Here is a 24,336-nt window from a genome sequence, read left to right as displayed (position 1 = left end):
AAAAAGTTACCGTAGATTCCATGGGCTTGTTTGGTCCGATTTTATTCCCCAAATTAATCTTTTGTTGCGTAAATCTTTGTACTGCAGAGACAGCAGTGGACAGGCAGATTGTTTTCCCCTTGTCTCATGTCTTGCACTCAAACGGAGAGAAGAATGGACAATCTCACCTGCACGATTTCTCAGAGGACATCCAGTTCATGGACATCGAGGAGTCGGCAGGTAATAGTCCTGATGATTCAAGCTATCTTGACCACCTGAAAACGTTCACCTGTTATGCTAACATCTGTCAGCATTTTTTTAATAATAAATCTCCATCTGTCTCAGGCTCCAGGCTGTGTCCGTTTTTGCAGGAGCACAAAGATGATATCTTGTGTGGGCCGGTGTGGTTGTCCGGTGGACTGGATCTGTCTGGACATGCAGGGATGCTCAGTCTTACAAGTCCCAAACTCCTTAAAGGTTTGCCTGAACTGTGTGTCAGTAGATTAACAGTGAAAAAACACAGCTATAAACAAGTGCAGAGCTGCATAAAGTAGTTAACAGGCATGAATATGCAACACAAAAAATACTGATTGTACCTTTAAATATTATAGGCATTTAGGTGTTAGTAAATGAGATGTATGCACATTAAAACTGATGTCATAGTCTTGAATTCTGTTGTAAATATCTTATATTTAGAACAAATGAATTCAAATCATTCCCCTTTCTAGGCATGGCAGGGGGAAAGTATCGTTCGTTCTTGGTGCACATTAAGGCAGTGAATGATAAGGGTCTTGATGAGAGCTTGAGGCCGGTGGTGCGGATGCCCTCAGCCAAACCTCACAGTAGTAAAACCCATTCGCTCTCATCCCTGCTACAGAGAGCTCAGGCAACAAAGGTACAGTACAAACACTAACTTGAACTGTAACTGACTTTCATGCTTTTTTTTTAAACCAAAGCATGTAAACCTTGGTGTTTGTTCAAGCGGTTTCAAAACACTAATTTCTGCAAGACATTGAGGTCATTGCTCTTGAGTCCTGGTTTGTGGGTGAGATTGAGCTATATAACTACTGTACAGACCTCTAGTGGCTGTATAGCTGCATTGCTTCATAAAAGAGAGAACTCTTCACTTGGTCTGTGTTCTTCGCACAGAGGTAAAGACCAAATCATGAACCACACGACAGTTCTAATTTTCATAAAATCTCTCTGTTTTTAAGGAAAAGGCCTCCACGTCTAAAGCAGATCCTCAGTCTACCCCTAAAAAGCCTGATAACCTGCGGGGCTGTGACTTGCTCCAGGAAGTGTCTGTCACAATTAGGAGATTTAAGAAAACGTCTGTACCAAAAGAACGGTAGGAGTATATACTATAAAGTACCATTCACAAATCTGAAGTTGGGAAGAATTTTAATTTTCTGCTCCCCAAAGCTGTATTTGTTTGGTCAAAAATACAGTATATTCTGATATATTAAAAATAACCTTTCTATTTTTAAATATTTTAATATAAATGACATTTCTGTGAAGGCAACACAAAAATTTCCAGCAGCCATTTCCCCAGTCTTCAGTGTCAAATTATCCTTCAGAAATCAATCTAATATGCTGATTTGGTGCTCAAGTTTCTTATAATCAATGTTGAATAACCGTAGATCTGCTTAATATTGTTGTGTTGACTGTGATACATTTTTGATAAACAGAAAGTTCAACAGAACAGCATTTGAAAAAAAAAAAAAAAAATGTCTGGTCAAATAAAAGTGTCTCTGTTGTCAGTTTTGATCAATTGAATGCAACCTTGTTGAATAAATATGCATTTCCTTACTGACACTCAAGTGTTTGAACAGTAGTGTATACATGTGTTAGTTTGCACATTAAGTAAGCAAGTTCAGTGATGAATTTTAAGGAATGCCACGGCCAGTCCATTGTCTGAATGTGCCGTCTATCTGCTTTTATTTTCCAGAGTGCAACGCTGTGCAATGCTTCAGTTTCCTGAGCTCCATGAAAAGTTGCTAAGAGGTTTGTGTAAGCGTGGAGAAGACGGACCGAGCTCAGAACACTGTCAGAGTCTCATTTTGGACATCCTCTGCTGGCTGGCAGGGGTTTACTCCAACGGACCCTGCAGGTAAGGCGTAGCTGCATTTTTAGTCATCCAGTTTTACCTTTTGCATCTTTTAATGAATTTTATAATCCCTGTCCTTTAGTTTGAGAGAGGGGAAGGAGGGGCTTTTGACTAAAACTAGGAGACGGCTGACAGACATCATCGAGGCATGTTTCTTTGAGGCTGGACGCAGTGTAGCACATAAATGCTCTCGCTTTCTTGCACTTTGTATTAGGTGAGTTTGCAGCTTCTCTATTTTCTGATCTTCAGTCTTTTTGTAGTCTCATTGCAGAACTAATGAACTAGACTTTCCCGTTAACGTGCAGATACAGTGCTGTCTTGTTCATTAAGTTTAATGGATAAATGTCTTTCACATTTTAGTACCGGTAAAGGAGACCCCGGTCAGCAGGGTTTTGGCCAGGCTCTGTTTAAAGCTCTTCTGGATAATATGCCTTATTTGCCTGCTGCTGCCACAGGAGGTAATTTTTCTTATAGTTGTAAATGTATAGTGCCTTTTAATATTTGTTATAGTGATGAGACTGTTTCATTCCAAAAATTTAAACTTTTTATTAAGCAATACTTAATGTAATTAAGTGTGAAATGTTAAAATGCTTGTCTTCCTGTCTTTCAGGATCTGTCTTTTGGTATTTTGTCCTGTTAAATTATGTGAAAGATGAGGACCTGGCCGGCTGCAGTACCTCTTGCGCCTCTCTGCTCACTACTGTCTCTCGGCAGCTGCAGGACCGCCTGACTCCACTTGAGGCACTTTTGCAGACCAGGTCAACTTTTTTAATTTGTTACAAAAAGCTCTTTTGGAGCATGTAGAAGTGATCATTTTAAGGAAATGACATTGCTTTGTCACGGTCATCTCTGTTCAGATATGGTCTGTATGGGTCTCCATTTGACCCAGTGCTGTTTGATCTGGAGGTGAGCGGGTCTTCCTGTAAGAATGCCTTCAGCAGCAGCATTGGGGTCCAGTCGGATGAGATTGACTTGTCTGATATTCTCTCAGGTGTGTCAATGCATTCTTCCCTCATACGCTTTCATTCATCAATAAATATCAAAGTAGGAAAGACAAACATTTAATGGTTTTTGGGTCTAATGTCAGGTAATGGGAAAGTGAACAGCAGTGGGGCGGCAGAGGGCAGTTTTACTGCTCTGACTGGCCTGCTCGAGGTCGAACCCCTGCACTTTACTTGCGTCTCCACCAGTGATGGCACCAGGGTGGAGAGGGATGATGCAAGTATGTTCACCGGTATATATCCCACTTTCCTTTTCCTCTCTTTCACATCTTGTTTGCTTTACAACTAACTGTGTGTCATCATGGACCTCATCTTTTAAAGTGTGGCCACTTGGAGAAACTAGTTTAGCATGAAGCACAGCTCACACAAATGTTACGTTCAAACCAAGCAGCCAAGCGAGCAGCTCCTGAAATCTGCGAAAACTTTTCCACCGTCATGTGAAACTCGATCTGATTTCTATTTAAATTATTGGATTTTGCATGAAATCTTTTGCTGAGCACCAGTAAATGTAAGCACATCTTTAGTGCTAAAGCCTGTCTCCCTTTCCCATCTTCTACAGTGAGCACCTTTGGCGTGACACCCACAGTGACAGGGCTGTCTTCTGGGAACGTTGGTGAAGCATCAACGGCCCTTAGCTCGGCTGCACAGGTGGCCCTGCAGTCTCTGTCTCATGCAATGGTGTCTGCCGAACAGCAGCTTCAAGTTCTTCAGGAGAAGCAGCAACAGCTTCTAAAACTCCAGCAGCAGGTCATACATGAATACATTCTTTATTCATTTTAATCTTGATGCGTCACGATTAATTCAGTACTTTATGACTTTAAGTAAGTGGTTCTCTCATGAAACAGAAGGCGAAGCTGGAGGCCAAACTTCACCAGACCACCTCAGCGGCAGCCGGCGCAGCATCAGGCGTTGTCAACTCGGTGTCATCCAACCCGTCCTCCGCCCCAGGCTTCTTCATCCACCCCTCTGACGTCATCCCGCCCACCCCTAAAACTACACCGCTGTTCATGACGCCTCCTCTCACCCCACCGAATGAGGCAGTGTCTGCGGCTATTAGTGTGGAACTGGCTCAGCTCTTCCCAGGATCTGTGATCGATCCTCCACCTGTCAACCTTTCAGCACAGAATAAAAACACACAGAAAGCCAAACCAGTACGTTTTGAAAACCTCCTCATGCTTGTAAATTCATATTGTTTAAATGATTATTATTTAGCAAATATTCTCCAAAATGGATTTTGTGGCAAATTTGAGCACAGTAGCAGAGGCTTGTAGGTAATGTAGCATAAATAATGTGTTATTTTCATGCAAGTGGCCGTGTGTTGTTTATTTACTTTCTGAAGTTGAACTTCGGTTCAGCTAATGTGTGTGCATGTGTGTGCTGTCATTGCAGAACCCCGTAGGAAGTGGCCTGGCATTGGCAATCTCACAGGCCTCTCACTTTCTACAACCTCCACCTCACCAGTCCATAATAATCGAACGAATGCATTCAGGTACTTCACACTTCAGCCCACACACTAGAGCAGTGGTTCCCAACACCAGAAAACTTCCAAGGGAATTGGAATTGTTTGACTTGCATTTTTTTCATCATGTTATACAAAATCTAGCATGTTTTGGTGCACATCTTTGGATCGTCTGATCTTTGAGGTAAAGACGGAATGTCTTTTTCTCTGTAGGTGCAAGACGGTTTGTGACTCTAGATTTCGGCCGAGCGGTGTTGCTGACGGATGCACTGATCCCCACATGTGCTGACTTGGCCTCCCTTTCCATCGATATTTGGACTCTTGGGGAGGAGGTGGACGGGAGGCGACTCGTGGTCGCCACAGATATCAGCACGCACTCGCTGATTCTGCACGACTTGCTGCCACCTCCAGTCTGCAGATTCATGAAGGTTTATGCACGTTTATCATATTCTAATGTGTACAGGGCTCATAACAGTTTGTTTTCTATAAGCTTTAATGCAGAAAATATCATTCTTATATTGAGACATCTCTGTCACTCATTTTGTCACCCTCCCCCAGATCACTGTGATTGGTCGATATGGCAGCACTAATGCCCGGGCTAAAATCCCATTGGGTTTTTATTATGGCCACACCTATATCCTGCCATGGGAAAGTGAACTGAAGCTGATGCATGACCCTCTTAGGGGAGAGAGCGACGCTGGCAGTCAGCCAGATCTGGATCAACATTTGTCGATGATGGTGGCCCTACAGGAAGACATTCAGTGCAGGTTAGTGAGGCTTTAAAGCTGCCATTGGCATTCATAATTTAGGGTGAGCAAGTTTTATTTATTTATTTATTTTTTCAGGGGCATGTTGAGTTGAACAAAAGTGACAGTAAAGACATTTTTTTATGTTACTAAAAAATTATTTCAATGTTCTTTTAAACTTTCTATTCATCAAAGAACCCTAAGAATAAGGAATATCACGGTTGCCACAAAAATAAAATGCCGAAAAACAGTTTGACGAAAATTCTGAAAATTCCAGCTTTGCCATCACCAGAATAAAATATATCTTTAAACATTCTAGAATAGAAAATGTTTATTTTAAATTATGCAGCCTTGGTGAACATAAGACAATTATTCAAAAATATTTAAAAATCTTATGAACCCCAAACTTTTAAATGGTCATGTATTTAGAATTATACTGGAATAAGTGCTAATAATTAAAATATTGCGTTAACATTTTTTAAGCGAGTTTTCATTTTGCACAAATGGTATAGGTGGAATTTATGCTGTATTAAATTTGCTAACCTCTCACAGGTATAATCTGGCCTGTCATCGACTTGAGACACTACTTCAGAACATCGACCTGCCACCTCTTAACAGCGCTAATAATGCACAGTACTTCCTGTGCAAGCCAGATAAAGCCGTTGAGGAGGATTCCCGTGTTTTCTCTGCCTATCAAGACTGCATTCAGCTCCAGCTGCAGCTCAACCTGGCGCACCACGCGGTCCAGAGGTTGCGTGTGTCTCTGGGAGCCACCCGGAAACACCTGCCCGAGAACTATGACCCCAGAGAGCTGGTCCAGAACTCTTCTACCGAGCAGCTCAGAACTATCATCAGATACCTGTTGGACACGCTGCTCAGCCTGCTGCACTGCTGCAATGGTGAGGGAGGAAGCCGCTTTTAAAGTGACATCACTTTTGAAATGACCTTATTCCACTCCTTCAGTTTTAATGAATGAATGTTGCCCACTCTCTTGCGCAGGTCACTCTGTGCCCTCAGTGTTGCAAAACACGTTTCATGCCCAGGCGTGTGAAGAGCTCTTTAAGCAGCTGTGCATCAGTGGAACTCCTAAGATCCGTCTGCATGCGGGTCTGCTGCTGGTGCAGCTGTGTGGAGGCGAGAGGTGGTGGGGCCAATTCCTGTCCAACGTCCTGCAGGAGCTTTACAACTCCGAGCAGCTGCTCATCTTCCCTCAGGACAGGTAACACAAACAACACACTCATACAGAAGTTGGATGACATTATCATAACTATTCCCAAGGATACTCAGACTTATTTATCTGTCTTGTTTCCTCAGGGTATTTATGTTGCTGTCCTGTATTGGCCAGAGATCTTTGGGTAACAGTGGGGTTTTGGAGGGTTTGTTGAACCTTTTGGACACCCTGTTATCCCCTCTGCAACAGACTAGCGCATCACAGCACCGCAGGACAGAAGGTGCGTGTTTGAGAATGAGAATGAGACTTGAGATTGTGCGTTTATGGTTATGTTACAGCTTTGTGTGTGTTTAAAGGCGTGTTGGATATCCCCATGATCAGCTGGGTGGTCATGCTGGTCTCTCGACTACTGGACTATGTGGCGAGTGTTGAAGATGAAGCCACTGCAGCTAAGAAACCTCTGGGGTCTAAAGACAGAGAAAGATCCTTTACAGGTGAGATTCTTAGGCCTGGACAAGCATAAAAACTGGAAAATCCAGTATAAATTTCTTAAAAAAAAAAAAAATCTGACCCAGAATGTTTGAATGGTAGTGTGCATACTGTATGGAGATGTTACTTCACTGGTAATGTGTCTTTGTTTTCCTCTTTCCAATCACACCAGGAAACCAGTGGAGTTTCATAAACAACAGTCTGCAGTCTCATAACCCGAGCAGATCTGCCAAAGGCAGTAACAGCAGTTTAGATCGTCTATATTCACGCAAGATCCGCAAACAGCTAGTCCACCATAAACAGGTAAATGTGTCTCACACAATCATCCTGTGATCTTATACATCTGAACTTGAAATTTTTCCTCTGTACGTATAGTGTGGATGTTGATCAATTCTCCTTTCATTGCAGCAGTTGAATTTATTGAAAGCCAAACAGAAGGCTTTAGTAGAACAAATTGAGAAAGAGAAAATTCAGAGCAACAAAGGCTCCTCCTACAAGCTGCTGGTGGAACAAGCCAAACTCAAACAAGCCACGTCCAAGGTGAGAATCCAAACTCCTTGTCCCTCAGGGATGGGTGTGGGACAACATTCGATGATAAAAGTAGCCTTTAAACAGATCATAACACTATCCCTGTGGTTCTCTTTCTTTGGCAGCACTTTAAAGATCTGATCCGTTTGAGGCGGACAGCCGAATGGCCACGCTCCACCTTGGACTCGGAGGCATCGGTGGCAAAAGAGACCCCTGAGGTGGAGCTCCTGCCCTTCACGCTATCTCACGAGCGCTGCATCTGCGTCGTCCAGAAGCTTGCTCTCTTCCTCCTTTCCATGGACTTTACCTGTCACGCAGACCTGCTACTGTTTGTCTGCAAGGTGCAACTTACTTTTTGAAATATCGAGGAAAAAGTGTGCTCGTTTTTGGTATACTACCATTCTAAGGTTTTAAGATTTGTGAATAATTTTTTCAAAGAATGCGTTTATTTGATCAAAAATACAGTAAAACAACAATACTGTGAAATACTATCATTATTTAAAGTAGCTGTTTTTTTTTTTTTAATTTAATACGTTTTGGGAAAAAAAATATTTTTTATGATGGAAAAATCAACAGCCATTACGCCAGTCTTCATTGACACATTATGCATTAGAAATCTCTTTAATATTCTGATTTGGCGCTCAATAAACTCTTCTTATTAATATAAATGTAAAAAATGTAAAAAAAAAAAAATATATATATATATATATATATATAATATTTGTTGCTGCTGATTTTTATGGAAGCTCGGTTACTTTTTTTTTTTGGGGGGGATTCTATGAACACAAAAATAAAAACATTTATTTTAATAGAAACGTATGTTTTTACTGTAATTTTTGGCCAGCTTAATGCATCCTTGTAAAAACATTTTTTTTTATCAATTTCTTAAACAACAAAAAAAAAATCAGTCTGACTTCAAATTTTTAGACAATACCTATCTTAAATATTCTAAATCTCATCCATTTGCTCAGGTATTGGCCAGAATAGCAAATGCAACACGACCCACAATCCACCTGTGTGAGGTGGTTTCAGAGCAGCAGCTGGAGAGGTTACTGCTGTTACTGGTGGGAACAGACTTTAACCGCGCGGACATCTCATGGGGCGGAGCCTGGGCCCAGTACTCTCTCACCTGCATGCTGCAGGACATTCTTGCAGGTGCGTGTGATTTAGATGTTCAAAGCAGCCCACAGACTGTCATACACATTTTACATGTCCATGTTTTATATTGAGATGTCGTAATCTGTTTGCAGGAGAGCTATTGTCTCCGGTGTGTGTGGATGGGATGGAGGGGGCAGGGGCTGATGAGGCTGGGGCAGCTTCTTCTTCTGTAGTTGTGGATTGTGATGACTCGCTCCCCCAGCCGACCCCCATCCCACTGGTGGAGACCCTCGATGAGCCTCTGGGACCCGATATCATCGCAGGTACACCCGGGACATCCTCTGTGTTCCAAAGTGCGTTGGTAATCCCGCCCGAATAGCACGTCACCTCACACGGACCCTCACTTTTCTTTTGTTTCTGGTGTTTATTTGTTTGTGTTCCTCTCTTAGATGAGCTGCATGTGTATTTATTGTGTTTGTTTTTTTTTATAATATGTAATAGTAGTATAATGCAGTGGACAGGAGGTTGGAACAGTGCAGATTATTGTGACTCTACCTATAGCTGCTGGTCATTTTATTACCTTTTTTTACTTTTTCAAAATGGGTCAACAATCCACTGTTCCGGCGCCCTGTCGGTCTAAGAGGAGTTTGACAGCCGGACGTCCTAAAGAAGGCGGTCTGTGTAGTTGCTTCTCTTGGTGCGCTGCTCTTGCAATATTAAAGGTCTTTTCGTTGCCCAAAGGTGCTCCACCACTGTCATCTTTGGAAAAAGATAAAGACATTGACTTTGACTTGCTACAAGACTTGATGGATGTTGATATTGATCCTTTAGATATTGATTTGGAAAAAGATCCACTCGCCGCCAAGGTTTTTAAGGTATGGACCTCATTCTTTTTATCTTTCCTTTTCTGTCTTTCAGTATTAGGGGTGTAATGGTTCAAATTTCTCACGGTTCTCCGGTCACATTGCTAAAATATGGACTATATTGATAGCCCATATTAAACTCTTAACCCGTATTTTAACCTCTTGACTTTCTCATACCCATCCGTTTACTCAATTTCTTTTTTAAAAGCTCTTATCACACTTGCTGGAAAATGCAGCTCTTTTGTGTAAAGTCTTAAAGTACAGCAATTTAGCAGCATGGAAAATAACCATAACTACTATTGAAAGTAGACATGCATTATAATTCACACACAACATTTATCCTCAAAGTTGCAAGGTATAAACATGCATAAAGAACTGTGGGACGTGAACTGTGCAATTAACTGTTACACCCCTATTTTGCATGCATTATGTAATGAACAACAAGTAGTTAAAGTTTGGTTGTAATATTTAGAGCTGTTTTGCACCAAGCCAATGTTTTAACCACTTTTCCAGTAATGTTTTTCTCGGAGACGGGTATCTGAGATTGTTTTTGTTTTGTTTTTTGGTTTCTTTTTTATGTCCTCTCTTGCAGCCGATCAGTAGTACCTGGTATGATTACTGGGGTGCCGACTACGGCTCATACAGTTATAACCCCTACACAGGGGGTGTGGGCATACCTGTGTCCAAACCCCCTGCGGCTGCCACCGCAGAGAAGCCTGGATCTCAGAACCTCTCAGTATCTGTGTCTCAGGGTGAGAAGTGCCAAAATAAATCGATAAAATAAAAGCTATAATGAAGTCTGAGCGCTAAAGCACCTTAATTGTTATCCCAGCACTGGACGCTCGACTGGAAGTGGGATTAGAACAGCAGGCGGAGCTCATGCTGAAGATGATGGCAACACTGGAGGCAGACGCAATACTGCAGGCGCTAACATCCACATCTCCTTCTGGTACACACACACACAACATCTGTACAGTGTTCCCACAGTAAAGGAAAATCTGGAAATATAATTTTTTTTTGTTTTGTTTTATTTTTTAAATATTATTTCCAACACTGAAAAAGTTATCATCTTATCTTGAAGAGTGTATAGTGAGTATACATTTTTCAATTTCAGACTCCATTCTAAAACATTTCTTTTTGCAGAAATGGATAATAAGTGAGCTTTACAAAATCTTTCAAAAAAAAAAAAATATTATTAATTTATTTTCTCGTAATTATAATTGTTAAAGTAAATTTCACTGGTCCAAAGGTGTGGGAGTCATATTTTTTTGTCTCTTTTTTTTATTTTTTATTTAGCTAATCAACCCCTATGGTCTTTTTTTTTTCCTTTTCTCTTTCAGTGAGCCAGTCTTCAAATGGGACGGATGACTCTCTTTTGCGTGGGTTCCATAGCTCTCCCCCCAGTAGCAGTCTGATGATACAAGCCTCTTCCATCCCCATGTTGAGCACCTGCTTCAACAAACTCTTCTCTTTATTGCAAGTGCATCATGTTCAGGTGCGGGCACAGTATGGATTTGTCACTTTTTATTTACTGAGTTTGCCCTTAAATCTAAATTCCTGAATAATTTTTTACTCCGTGAAGTTACAGAATCACACCCTCTTTTTCTCTGTCTAGTTGGAGTCTTTGCTGCAGCTGTGGTTAACTCTGAGTTTGAGTTCCTGCTCCGGAGGGTCAGAGGAGAGCGGTACAGACATCTTCCTCTTTAACGCCAGCAGAGTGCCCACAATCCCCCTTAACCAAGGTGTGATATTCAGCAACCGCTAGAACACTTAGATCTGAAGATATTAGCGTATTGTTGAGGAGATTGGACTGTTGATACCCACAGGATCTTAAATTGAATAGTTGGTTTTATGTGTTACTACAACCAAGGATACAGCTAGTAACCTGCTGAAATCATTTTCACACTTTAACAAGTGTCAGTCTCGCTACCCACGTTTACCTAACTCACCAGAAGAATTGGACTGAAAAGTGCTCCAATTCAAAAATACCTTGAACATATGTAAAATGTTTAGAACAATAGTGCTTACTTCCAAGTTTGAAGTTTGTTTGGAACATATATAATGCACTTGAAAACGAATGTGTGAATAGGATTACAGCGTTTAAGATTCATATTAACTGAATTTTCAAAATACGAAATCAGATTAGATTTATTATGATTTATAAAAATGAGTGAATGTAAACATGCCTACTGAAGTGTTGCAGTATTTGGAGCATCTCAAATATTCTGATTAGCTGCACACAAAGAATGTAGTGCCACAACAAAAATAGTAAATAAATTGAGAAAAATGTTAAAATGCAATATGCAGTGGAAAAAGATAAATATTTTAAAGAAAAAAATATTTTTTAAAATAAATGCATTAAAAGGTTTATGAAGGAGAGCAATGGTAATAACGAGCAAAATAAATACAGGTGCGGGTTAGATGGTTCACTTTCTCTCATTAACTTCAGTGTGGATTTTGTAATGCTTATAATTGACTGTTACTCTTGTCTCTCAGCCTCTATTAGCAGTTTCCTGTCAGTGCTGGCCTGGTACCCCAACACCTCTCTGAGAACATGGTGTCTTGTACTGCACAGTCTCACCCTCATGACTAATATGCCTGCTAGTGGTGAGTATCTGATTGGCCGAGCCCGTCTTTGTTCATCTGGTGTGTTTCTAGAGGCACTCAGACGTGTAGGTGTTCCCACGGGGAGGCCTGCATTTCTGTATGTGGGTTTTCCCGCCAGCTGACTATAGAAGCAAACACTGGTGACACACTTTCAGATTAACCCCAGCGATAATGTGCGTGTTGCATCTGCAGCCTCCAGCGGTGGGATGGGTGTACAGGAGAGCACAGCCCAACAGATGGTGTCTGACCCCACACTTGTGCACGTGCTTGTGCGTTTCCTATCTGGAGGGAACCCTCATGGCACCAGCCAGCACAGCTCACAGGTATTGTGCTTAATGAAGAGTATGCGCATGACTGGTTTCATAATGATGTATTTGGTAAATGCCTCACTTGTCTTCCTCGCTCTTTCAGGTCGGCCCCACTGCAACACAAGCCTTGCAGGAGTTTTTAACCAGGTTACAGGTGCACCTGTCCTCCACGTGTCCACAGATGTTCAGCGAATTTCTGCTTAAACTGTTGCACATCCTGTCAACGGAGAGGTGGATCATTAATTCACCATTTATGTTATTAAACTGGTGCTTCTTAAACATGTGGTTGTTTTAAATAAGTTTTTTTGTCTTTTTTTATCATCTTATCTGGTTGTAGGGGTCCATTCCACTCTGGCCAGGGTCCATTAGATGCGCAGGTGAAGCTTTTGGAGTTCACCCTGGAACAAAACTTCGAAGTGGTTTCTGTGACCACCATCTTGGCTGTCATCGAATCGGTCACCTTTTTGGTTCACCACTACATCACTTGCTCAGATAAGGTGGTCTCACGCAGCGGCTCGGACAGTTCTGTGGGTGCCCGTGCCTGTTTCGGGGGCCTGTTCGCCAATATCATTCGCCCTGGCGATGCTAAGGCTGTGTGTGGCGAAACCACAAGAGACCAGCTGATGTTTGACCTCCTGAAGCTGGTCAATGCTTTGGTGATGCTGCCACTGTCAGGCGATCGGGAGTTCAGTGGGAGGCTGCCTCCAGCGGGGGGAGCCACTGACAGCGTGTCGGATGAAGAAAAAGTGTGTGGAAGCAAAGAGTGTGGGGCGGCAGGCACAGCTCAGCACCAGGGACCAGCTGCAGGTGTGGCAGACCTGGTTTTGGCCAATCAGCAGATTATGAGTCAGATCTTGTCGGCATTGGGGCAATGCAACAGCAGTGCCATGGCCATGATAATTGGTACGTCATCATATTTTCATTCGAAAGTTTTTTTATTTTATTATTATTACCGTATTTTTCCGAACTATAAATCACACTTTTTTCATAGTTTGGCTGGTCCTGCGACTTATTTAGCAAAAATAAGTTGCGACTTATTTAGGTGCAACTTATTTAGCAAAATGAATTTGACATGAACCGAGAGAAATGAACCAAGAGAAAACATTACCGTCTCCAGCCGTGAGAGGGCGCTCTATGCTGCTCAGTGCTCCTGTTGTCTACACTGAAAACACAGAGCGCCCTCTCACGGCTGTAGACGGTAATGTTTTCTCTTGGTTCTAAATAAATGCGACTTTTAGTCCAGTGCGACTTATAGTCGGAAATATACGGTATTTTATTTAACAAGGACAAGACTGTAAGAAGACTGTAGTAATGACTGCTGAAAGTTCAGCTTTGTCATAGAAATAAATTACAATTTTAAATTCAAAATTTCAAATTTGAAATCTCACAATATTACTGTATTTTTGATCAATTAAATACCACTTTTGTGTGAATAAGACTTATCTCAAAACCAAAAATCCTACCCTTTTAATTATATTTGTACCTATTATACTGAATTTCATGCATTTCTTCTTTTGCTGATGTGTTTTCTCTCTCGTTTCAGGTGCTAGTGGGCTCCACCTAACCAAACATGAGAACTTTCATGGTGGGTTGGATGCCATCTCGGTGGGCGATGGCCTCTTCACTATCCTGACTACTTTGAGTAAAAGAGCCACATCTGTCCAGGTCATGCTGCAGCCCATTCTCACTTACATGGCCTGTGGGTATATGGGCCGACAGGTGAGACTCGCAGACAAACTGAGAGAACACAAACATGGTCTGTTCTAGTATATTGTGGGCTTGAACACACATTCAAATAATTTTCACATTTTAGAGGACAGACATTCAGTATGTAAGGAAGTAATATAAAACTGTAAACAAGCCATCAATGCTTGCTTTGTCATTGTATCATTTCAATGTTCTGTAATTATTATTTATTTTTTTAAACAGGGGTCTCTATCAACATGTCAGCTCTCTGAGCCTTTACTGTGGTTTATTTTGAGAGTACTTGACACCAGCGAGGCTTTGAAGGCCTTCCATGACATGGGTATGTCAAAACTAACACTTTAGAGTTAAAACTCTGTTTGAGCTGGTCTGTACGTCCTGAATCTTTATTATTTATTTTTTGTGTGCATTTAGGTGGCGTGCAGCTCATCTGTAACAACATGGTCACCAGCACACGAGCCATCGTGAACACAGCACGCAGTATGGTGTCCACTATTATGAAGTTCCTAGACTCTGGGCCTGGTAAAGCAGCAGACGGCAGCCTGAAAGCACGAGTGCTTACCTCAGAACCAGACAATGCAGAAGGACTGCACAACTTTGCTCCTCTTGGTACAGCAAACGTGCTTTATTTTGAGTCATAACCCCATCTTTTCATAATAACGTCTAAGTATTAAAATTGCATTTATATTCATTGTTGATGCTGTTCCCTTGCAGGCACAATCAACTCTAGCAGTCCCACAGCACAGCCAGCGGAAGTGTTACTTCAGGCCACACCCCCACATCGCCGGGCCCGTTCTGCCGCTTGGTCCTACATATTCCTTCCTGAAGAAGCCTGGTGTGATCTCACCATCCACCTGCCCGCTGCCGTTCTGCTCAAGGAGATTCACATACAGCCGCACCTGGCATCCCTCGCTAGTGAGTGTGAACACACAATGCAATAATATTGGACCAAAACCCCAGTTGACACAGCAGTATATTATATTTGGCCAATATATGAAGCTTTTTATACTAGAAAGGACTATGCTAAAAGTTGAAGTACTACTAAATGCTTCTCTTTTCTTTCCCAGCATGCCCATCCTCGGTGTCTGTGGAGATCAGCGCAGACGGTGTAAACATGCTTCCCCTGTCGTCCCCAGTCATCACTAGTGGTCTCACGTATATTAAATTCCAGCTGGTAAAGGCAGAGGTGGCGTCTGCCGTGTGTTTGAGGTTGCATCGGCCGCGGGACGCCAGCACACTGGGCCTCTCTCAGATTAAACTACTGGGCCTGACTGCTTTCGGAAACACTTCCTCGGCCACTGTTAACAATCCTTTCCTGCCGTCTGAGGACCAGGTCTCCAAAACCAGGTATTGGAAAACATTTTTAACATCTTATTTCCCGTTTCAAGCCTCGATCTGTTATAATATCTACATTTCTTCTCTTTCTTTCTCAGTATTGGCTGGTTACGGTTGCTGCATCATTGCTTGACTCATGTTTCTGATCTGGAGGCCATGATGGCCAGTGCTGCCGCTCCCACAGCAAACCTCCTGCAGACCTGCGCCGCCCTCCTTATGTCCCCGTACTGTGGCATGCACTCGCCCAACATTGAGGCGGTGCTCGTGAAAATCGGCCTGCAGTCCACACGCATAGGCCTCAAACTCATTGACATCTTGTTGCGCAACTGTGCTGCTTCCGGCACCGATTTGGCCAGTAAGACTATAAAGATTTTAATAAAGATTGTTTCTCATTAATGCTTGACTGCTGTATTTGAATGCCAAGCAGTATTAAACTGATTTGTGCCTCGTGTAAATTCAGAGAGTCTACGTTCAAACCAGTTTCTCCACTTTAATGATCCGCATCATGATTTTGTTGGACTCTCCTTTTAACTCTTTGGTGGTTTTTTGTTGTAGATCTGAACAGCCCGCTGCTCTTCGGGAGGTTAAATGGCCTGTCATCAGACTCAACTATAGACATTCTCTACCAGCTGGGCACCACTCAGGACCCCGGTACCAAAGACAGGTCTGTGCCCTTCATCATAACGTAAAATTAAATCCTAAAGCTTCCAAATGGAGCTTGTTTTCCCAAAGCATAACTTCTGTTATAACTTCATAACCTTTGTTAACGGTAACACACACATTTTTTTGGTTCTTGATGTCCTGGGTTATGTTTGTGATTGTGTTGTAGGATCCAGGCTCTGCTACAGTGGGTGTATGATTCGTCCCGGATTGCTGCCCTGAAGCAGAGTTCTCCGTCAAGCTCTGTGGGTTCGAGTGCTCCACCCTCAAGGGAATATGGTTTGCTAATGCCATCCCCATCACATCTGCACTGCGTGGCCTCCATCTTATGGCATAGTTATGAGTTGCCCGTTGACTACGACTTGCCCGGACTGCTCAACGGAGAGCTTTTCGAGTAAGTCCGCATTGTTAAAATAAACATTTATTGTCTTGTGTACAAGGTAAATTTTAGGTGCGGGAAAGGCTGAGAGTACATATTCTGCTTTTCCTTTCCCACACGCTTCTATATTTCATTCTCTCTTTAGGTATGAATACATTGTGTACCGATTAGAACAAAGTGAAACAGCCTTCACTGTGTACATGGTGCAAATAAAACCGCATCAGCCTTAAACACAAACAGTTCGGAGCATTATTAAATCTTGAAGCTGTTTTTAGGCGACCTGAACTGTTAATTCTAGCGCTGCTTGTCTTTTTCTCCATATTTTGCAGGTTGTTGTACAGCTGGTCCATGTCTTTGCCCTCTAACATTGTTTTAAAGAAGGCTGTGGACAGCTTGCTTTGTTCAATGTGCCATATCCACCCTAGTTACTTTTCTCTGCTCATGTCCTGGATGGGTATAGTGGCGCCCCCTGTTGCCCAGACAAGTGCACAGCGCCGAATGGCAATGACAGACGACGGCAAGAAGCAGCATGACTTAAACAGTGCTGCCTCCCTCACAGATGACTCTAAACATGCTCGGGCACCGGTAGCTGTGCCCGTCACCCTCTCAGAGTGCCAGTTGGTGACCTTAGCAGCTGCGTCCCAGTCTCCAGGTGCCATCCAGCAGCTGTTGGACTCTGGTCTGCCGTCCCTGCTTGTTCGCAGCTTAGCCGACCTTTGCTGCAACCTGTTGGTCAGTGCAGACCTTCCCTTGCCTGCTGGATTCTCTGGACCGGCAGAGAGACGGCCGTACTCACACAACCAACCCTTTTCATCCTCGACAAACAGACCGCCACTGTCTCCTGAGCTGGCGGCGCCCGTATTGCGGTTTCTAACAGAAGTTGGAAACAGTCACACCATGAAGGACTGGTTGGGTGGGCCAGAAGTGAACCCACTCTGGACAGCACTGTTGTTTCTCCTGTGCCACTGTAGTGCCAGTGGGGCTGCTAATGCCAGTGCAAGCAATGGCAGCAGCAGCAGGATTTTTGGACACCGTGCATCACCCAGCACGTCACATGCCAGCACCGCACCTCACACCTCAGGGGCGTCTTATTCACTGGCATCAACGAGCCGCAGCAGTGGACTCACCACACAGCAAAGGACAGCCATTGAGAATGCAACAGTAGCTTTCTTCCTGCAATGCATTTCCTGCCATCCAAACAACCAGAGGCTCATGGCACAGGTGTGTTCGTGGTGCCTTTTTGAGTGTTGTTTTGTCTTTCATAGACCGAGAACTAAGTGTGTGTATATATATATATATATATATATATATATATATATATATATATATATATATATATATATATATATATATAATTTTTTTCCTAAAAATATTTGGAATTATAACTTCTAGCCTTCTACCTTAATAAAATTATCTTTAGGTCATGACGTTTTCATTATTTTAATATTACATTATATTGCTGTTTATTGTTTTATATATATATATATATATATATATATATATATATATATATATATATAATATTATACTTTTATTAAGTTTGAACTAAAATACAGAAAATAAAATTATCATTTTAAAATAAAAATGTTATAATTTCTGTACGGTAATTACGGTAAAATTATTTCAGCTGTTCTAAATTAAATTATTCTCAAAAAAGTTAAAGTAGTTTGTTCTTTAATCAGTGATTCCAAGATTAACGTCAAGAAGAATATATTCATATTATAAGGATGTAAATAGTAGTATAATTTCTATATTATTAATGATGTAGTCAAGTAAAATTTATTTGTATAATACTTTTCACATTGTTGCCTTGGTTCATCACTACAGAGCAAGTTTTACGGCTGGGTGGTATGGCGATATATAACAGGGATACAAGTGAACTCTTTTTTTCTTTGTTTGTAAAGGTGCTGTGTGAGCTCTTTCAGTCAGCTCCTCAGCGAGGAAACGTTCCGGTCTCAGGGAACATCTCTGGATTTATACGTCGGCTCTTCCTACAACTCATGCTTGAAGACGAGAAAGTTACTGTCTTCCTTCAGTCTCCCTGTCCGGTAGGTGATCTCACACACACACACACACACACATAATGTATGCTTTCAAAATCTATCGAAAGCTGAAACTTTGCTGTTCTAAGTGGTTATTTTATTTTATAAAGAAGTTTTTTTGGTTGGTTAGTCTGTTAAATGATTTATTACTGTTGCTATAAAGCTCAGAAAAGCCTCTTCACTTACAAGGAGAATTACCCTGACCTTTACATCATCTCAGAGGGATTTAAACCTGCACTGCCCCTGACTACGCTGCCCCTGACCTGCACTGCCCCTGACTACGGTTCTTTTCATGGCAAATTGTGTTTTTTGTTGGAGACCACTAGGGGGCAGATTTATCCTCAAATCCTTCTTAATCATGCAGTCCACACAAATTGGTGGACATTAGGAGTACCTGTAAAAACTTATTTCGCTGGAGAAAATGGCTAGTTTAGGGGAAAACTACGAGTAATTTGGGAAAACCACCCTTGCGTTTCTGTCTGGTGCCGGTAGAAGCACAGCAATTACACATTTAACATAATCTAAATGCTGGAGGACATAACCAGCTTTCCCCTTACGTGACACATAGAGTTATGCTTCTCCTCTGACTGCCAAACCGGAACCAAGCCAAATCGTAAAGATGCAAGACATCTTTTTTTAGCCCAAAGAGTCATTCAGCTGGTCGTTCCTCCAGTAAATTATGGTGGGACTGTGTGCGTTTTAGGTCAGATTAATCATTTGGCTTTTACAGAGAGTCCCAAAAGAGAGGCTCTTAAAAGTTAATGTTTACACGTTAGATCAGGCCAAAGTGAGTGATCCGGGTGTCCTCTCAAAGGCATGGACGTCATTTTACCCTTTCCGATTCACCTTTAACTCCACCTTCAGTGGAAATGAAGATGTCTAGATCCGCCATGTGGAAAGTGGGACTCTTCAGAGATGCGTATATTTTTATATTATGATTTTTTTTTTTTTCTCTGCAGGACTTGTCAAATGCCATTGCTTTGAAATTTCTTTTTTTGCTTTTCCCTATAGCTGTAGTTAAAATAAAACTGATATCATTATCAATAAACAGTCAAAAGACATTTAAAGCCCTGTTTGTACAGGATTAGTATTACCAGGTGGCCTTTGGAATAATTGCGGAGGTTGTCAGTGATCTTAGTCCTGTGTGAATTGGCCGTGTCTGAAATTGGTAAGTTAAAATTTTGCCCGCAAATGACCTACCATATATTTTGCCAAACACCAAGGTCCTGTGATAATATTAGTCCCGTGTGAATTGGCATTTCTGTGATTTGGCCAGCATTTGGTGGGTCATGTATAATTTTTTGAGGTTTTTGTTTCCTGTGGGCCTTTTTATCCATCTTTCGTGAAGAATGGAGCAAAATCACACAAGGTCCCCAGATAATGCTAATCCCGAATTAGCGAATACGGCTGACGACAATTTGAAATCTCTTAAAAACACAGAGTTGTAAGAAAAAATAAAATAGGGATTCTTTTTTCACAATAAAGAGAAATCGAGATTACTCACAAGATTGGTTGCAGAATTATCTAGCTTGCGTGGTTGTGAGTCGGCACGGCTCCAGCGCGGATGAATCTAATGTTTTGAAGAGTATGTGTGGCAGTCAGTCACCACACCGGTTTGGACATTTACAGTACTTCGCAATCACAGTTTCTAGCCTACATCATATTAAATATAACCCAAATAAGAATTTTCGCCATATATCGCCATCTGAACAAGTAACAAGTCTGCCACGTTTAATCTGACATACTGAGGAAAAAAGCATTAGCATAAATCTTGCTACCAATAGTGATTTAAATACCAATCAAATATTTTTGAATAAGGAAAGCAATAACTGCCATGGCATGCTTTGCATGTGCTGCACTTTATTTGTACCATTTTGTTTTATTGGTTTATTTATTAGAATTTAAAGATAATAACAATATTGTGATCTCTGATTTTAGTTCTTGAAAACGAAAAAAGGAGTGCTTAAAGTCCTGGAATTTCATTTAGCAGTTTCTGTACGAACCCTGTGGAATATTTTTTGAGCAATAAGATAAGTGATTAGTCACGAAGCTGAGAAATGCGAGAATGCAAAAGAATTGTGTAGGTGCATTTTAATGAGAAATTGAAGCTCTAATATCTCAAGACCATCTGTTTTTGTGTTTCTCTCTTTCTCTGCTTTAGCTGTATAAAGGGCGCATTAATGCCACCAGTCATGTGATCCAGCACCCCATGTACGGCGCAGGGCACAAGTTTCGCAAGCTGCATCTGCCCATCTCAACCACACTGTCTGAAGTATTGGACCGTGTCTCAGGTATGAAGACTGTAATACACTACCGCTCTAGCGTTTGGGGTCAGTAAGATTCAATTATTTTAAAAGAAATTTATACTTTTATTCAGTGAAGAGGCATTAAGTGGATCAAGAATGTCAGTAGATGTTAATTTAGTAAAATTCCTATTTCAAATAATGCTGTTCATTAAACATTGATTATAATAAGAAATGTTTCTTGAGCACTAACTCAGCACCATATGTAGTTTTCACAACATTTTTGAACAAGTTAATGCAGGCTTGGTGAGCAACTTTCAAATATATTTAAAAATCTTACTTTGGAAAGATGTGTATGTTGATAAAAAATTATATTGCTCTTGATTTGTTTCTTTAATCTTATTTAGTGAATGTTAATTGCAGTTACATAACGGAATACAGATGTTTACTTATTGAAAAAAACATAATTGAAGGCTACTTGAGATTTACTTTAAGTGAGTCAAGTAGCTAAATTAGAACAAGTAATTGTGCAAATTTTACTGGTATTGGTTTCAAAATTTGATTTGCAACTATGCAAAGCTGTCTACAAAATCAAACACATTTGATTGTGTATAGTTAACACCAGTTTAGCCAAAATACTAGAAACAGCATGTCCAGCAGTCACCCAGCAGTCTTATTTTAAATGCACCATGTGGCAGTCTATCAGATGAATTAGGTCCAGCTTCTGCCATATCTTCAGACTTTCAAGGTCTGATGAACGAAGCATGTAGGGCTGGGTCTGTCATGTGGCATGGCCATCAGCATGTATGTGTGATAAATGGCTTCTCTCCAGAGACCTTGTGTGTGTGTGTGGCAGATATAGGCTTTCTGTTCTCAGAAGATGGCGAGACTCTCAGTATATATGTAGGGTGTCTCGTATCTCATGCTCCAATCACTTCCACTGATGGAAGACCCGCACAGGAAGCGCAGCATGTTGTTATCTTTATGAATTGGTGTGTCTTCTCAGGCATATTACATTTTTACAATAAATAATTCAGATTAGCAGTTAAGCTGACATGTACATCGATGCATATGTCTCTAAAGGGAAATTTATTTTTAGAGCCCCCAGGCTGATTGAAGAACGCACATACACACTGTGAAATAACATTTAAAGATCTTACTTTTTTTTTTTTTTCACCCTTCAGACACGCCCAGCATCACGGCCAAACTGATCAATGAACAGAAGGAGGATAAAGAGAAGAAAAACCATGAGGAAAAAGAAAAGATGAAGGCCGATAATGGTTTCCAAGATAACTACAGTGTTGTTGTTGCCTCAGGTACGGTTTAACCCAGTCTACTCACTGACATGGTGAGAAGAGATTTATAATATATTCCCTGGAGGTTAACAATCTATGCTGTTCTAACAAACTAACACAGATCATTGACCTTTGATCTAGTTTACCCATGTTGCGTCTCGTTTTCATGCATTGTTTCAGGTCTGAAGTCTCAGTCGAAGAGGGCCTTGTCCACTCCTCCCCGTCCCCCGTCCCGACGAGGGCGTGTCCTCAGTGACAAGCTTGCAGCTTCCTCAGGAGTTGATCCGTCTGCCAAAACCATCAGCGTGCCTGTCTTCCACCTCTGTCACAAACTACTGCCGGGTACAAACACACACACTCTCGTTCTGTCATGTGCTCACATTCTGTCCGATCCTCTCGCCCACTCTGTACTCTTCTGCGTTCCCCCTCATCTCTCACCCTTCGCTCCTCCATATAGATTAGGATGAGAGTAGAGGTCACCTCAGTGCATGTCCCTGTCTGCCTGCCACTTCACCTCACTGCATTTATTCAGAGATGCAGAGAGTCTGATGAATGTCAGTTTTAAAGCTGTGTTCTTTGTTCTCGTCTCTCGTTGTCTCATCCTCTCACATGTAAAGAGTTTTTCAGTACTTTAGGAGTGAAGTGTTTAGTTCCTATTTCACTAGTGTCACCAAATGGATTTTTTTTTTTTTTTTTGCCAACAGATTTCTATTTCACTCACCTGCCTTTCTGTTGAAAAAATCTTATTCAAAAAAGTGATTTATTAATCAGTTGATAAATGCTTTAATAAACTCAATGACTGAAAACCTTTTCTCTCCAGGTCAGCCATTGCCGCCGGAGATGACCTTGGCCCAGCTGCTGACATTGCTGTATGAGCGCAAACTTCCTCAGGGATACCGCTCCATTGACCTGACGGTCAAACTGGGGTCAAAGGTCATCTCAGACCCAGGCCTCTCCAAGACCGATTCCTTCAAAAGACTCCGTACTGAGAAAGGTATGCAGACATCTCATGCATAGACATGTGCAGATAGATAGATATACATAATTTAATTATATAAATATTTAAATATATTTCAGCAAATTTTGTATGCATATATAACATTTTAGATAAAGTTTTTTGTTTCATCAATTGCAACAATCTAGTTGTAACATTTGGATCTGGTGTAGAAACAGTATTTGCTTTTAGTGAGTACAAAAAAGTGATTTAACACTGTAAAGTTGCCACATTGTGCCTTGTGGAGACACTGTGCCGGGGTGTTATACAGGACTGAACTATGAGCTCTCAAGCTGTTGAATTTTCATCTGGAGGTGGAGATCTGGCACAGTTTGTTTACTTTGCTCCACTGGCTTTTCTGAGCACACAGCGTTTGTTTGTTTATTTGTTTGGCTCCGTAAGAAGTCTTGGAGCAGCCTGCATTTGATGGCACCCGTAGAGTCTGGCATCAGAAGTTTTCAGTTTAGTGACGGTGCCTGGGGGACTCGCCCCACCTTCCGGCTAATTGGCCGTCTTAGCAGAGTCAAATCACTGTTGGCGTACCAGACTCTGCTTCTTTCCACACACTTTCCTCTCACACCCCTCCGTGGAGGAGCTGAAAGGTTGTTCACCAGCCCAGGGATAATTCTCTCCTCTCTGCCTGGAGTCTGTCCATCTTTCTGTGGAGGAAGTGTTTGGAAGATATTCCAGCCACAGGCAGTGTTCTGAACCATTGCCGCTGGTTACTGGGATATGCCATCAACCTGTTGGCAATGAGTTTGTTCCTGGACACAGACACCAGACTTGCAAAAAAGTAGGTTTTCCGAGGGACCGTTTATATGTCAGCGTTTTCAGCCAAAAAGCTTTGGACTGTTTGTTTGCACGACAATGACGTTTTGGTGACTGAAAACGAATATTTTTGAATACAGGTTTTGAAAATGCCACCATTGCCGTTTCCGTGTAAACACCCAAAATGGGAATCTTTGAAAATGTGACGTCATGCACATGCGTAGTACGTGTTAGGTATGTAGACATGCAAATAAGGCAAGCGCAAATAAGCAGACACAACCATGGTGGAGTACACCAGTGCTGCTTAAGAGTTTGCTTACACTTCTTCAGCAAAGTGTGGATTTATTTCACCAATATTACAAACAACAGCGGAGATTCATCATATCTTCACTTCCCTACAGGTTATGTTTATTAACAAGGTGACAGCGCCAACTACTGGCCTGGCATACGTAAAAGTGTTTTTGGACATTTTCGCGGAAATGTGGAAACACTAATAGTTTTGAAAACGTTGTCTTGTATACGTGAAACTTTTTAAAAACACAAGGGGAAAATAAATTCAT

The 24,336-nt window shown here is 41.6% G+C and overlaps 1 protein-coding gene across 9 annotated transcripts in view; it reads left to right on the top strand.

The window, feature by feature from the left end:
* The window catches only part of LOC113113695 (baculoviral IAP repeat-containing protein 6-like), an 81,535-nt gene that overhangs the window by 15,693 nt on the left and 41,506 nt on the right, over positions 1 to 24,336 (top strand). For 3 of the 9 annotated variants that reach the window (XM_026280098.1, XM_026280096.1, XM_026280099.1), the window contains exons 14-60: positions 88 to 219; positions 325 to 456; positions 708 to 874; positions 1,194 to 1,327; positions 1,928 to 2,089; positions 2,169 to 2,300; positions 2,447 to 2,544; positions 2,697 to 2,844; positions 2,944 to 3,077; positions 3,174 to 3,320; positions 3,647 to 3,834; positions 3,933 to 4,238; positions 4,477 to 4,576; positions 4,760 to 4,974; positions 5,105 to 5,313; positions 5,845 to 6,191; positions 6,292 to 6,511; positions 6,607 to 6,743; positions 6,820 to 6,957; positions 7,125 to 7,255; positions 7,361 to 7,492; positions 7,606 to 7,821; positions 8,452 to 8,635; positions 8,731 to 8,931; positions 9,320 to 9,453; positions 10,034 to 10,193; positions 10,274 to 10,390; positions 10,782 to 10,936; positions 11,057 to 11,183; positions 11,938 to 12,048; positions 12,241 to 12,371; positions 12,460 to 12,587; positions 12,694 to 13,259; positions 13,900 to 14,075; positions 14,286 to 14,382; positions 14,475 to 14,669; positions 14,775 to 14,975; positions 15,128 to 15,407; positions 15,494 to 15,750; positions 15,951 to 16,059; positions 16,225 to 16,449; positions 16,764 to 17,655; positions 18,339 to 18,482; positions 20,638 to 20,767; positions 21,904 to 22,035; positions 22,195 to 22,356; positions 22,835 to 23,008. In XM_026280098.1, the coding sequence (XP_026135883.1) occupies positions 88 to 219; positions 325 to 456; positions 708 to 874; positions 1,194 to 1,327; positions 1,928 to 2,089; positions 2,169 to 2,300; positions 2,447 to 2,544; positions 2,697 to 2,844; positions 2,944 to 3,077; positions 3,174 to 3,320; positions 3,647 to 3,834; positions 3,933 to 4,238; positions 4,477 to 4,576; positions 4,760 to 4,974; positions 5,105 to 5,313; positions 5,845 to 6,191; positions 6,292 to 6,511; positions 6,607 to 6,743; positions 6,820 to 6,957; positions 7,125 to 7,255; positions 7,361 to 7,492; positions 7,606 to 7,821; positions 8,452 to 8,635; positions 8,731 to 8,931; positions 9,320 to 9,453; positions 10,034 to 10,193; positions 10,274 to 10,390; positions 10,782 to 10,936; positions 11,057 to 11,183; positions 11,938 to 12,048; positions 12,241 to 12,371; positions 12,460 to 12,587; positions 12,694 to 13,259; positions 13,900 to 14,075; positions 14,286 to 14,382; positions 14,475 to 14,669; positions 14,775 to 14,975; positions 15,128 to 15,407; positions 15,494 to 15,750; positions 15,951 to 16,059; positions 16,225 to 16,449; positions 16,764 to 17,655; positions 18,339 to 18,482; positions 20,638 to 20,767; positions 21,904 to 22,035; positions 22,195 to 22,356; positions 22,835 to 23,008 (8,913 nt within the window). The remainder of the gene's footprint in view (positions 1 to 87; positions 220 to 324; positions 457 to 707; positions 875 to 1,193; positions 1,328 to 1,927; positions 2,090 to 2,168; positions 2,301 to 2,446; positions 2,545 to 2,696; positions 2,845 to 2,943; positions 3,078 to 3,173; positions 3,321 to 3,646; positions 3,835 to 3,932; positions 4,239 to 4,476; positions 4,577 to 4,759; positions 4,975 to 5,104; positions 5,314 to 5,844; positions 6,192 to 6,291; positions 6,512 to 6,606; positions 6,744 to 6,819; positions 6,958 to 7,124; positions 7,256 to 7,360; positions 7,493 to 7,605; positions 7,822 to 8,451; positions 8,636 to 8,730; positions 8,932 to 9,319; positions 9,454 to 10,033; positions 10,194 to 10,273; positions 10,391 to 10,781; positions 10,937 to 11,056; positions 11,184 to 11,937; positions 12,049 to 12,240; positions 12,372 to 12,459; positions 12,588 to 12,693; positions 13,260 to 13,899; positions 14,076 to 14,285; positions 14,383 to 14,474; positions 14,670 to 14,774; positions 14,976 to 15,127; positions 15,408 to 15,493; positions 15,751 to 15,950; positions 16,060 to 16,224; positions 16,450 to 16,763; positions 17,656 to 18,338; positions 18,483 to 20,637; positions 20,768 to 21,903; positions 22,036 to 22,194; positions 22,357 to 22,834; positions 23,009 to 24,336) is intronic. The other 6 variants (XM_026280103.1, XM_026280101.1, XM_026280097.1 and 3 more) reach the window with 6 other exon arrangements.

The sequence above is a fragment of the Carassius auratus genome, chromosome 14 (assembly GCF_003368295.1).
Source record: "Carassius auratus strain Wakin chromosome 14, ASM336829v1, whole genome shotgun sequence".
Taxonomy (NCBI): domain Eukaryota; kingdom Metazoa; phylum Chordata; class Actinopteri; order Cypriniformes; family Cyprinidae; genus Carassius; species Carassius auratus.
This window is presented reverse-complemented; position numbering and strand designations above follow the sequence as displayed.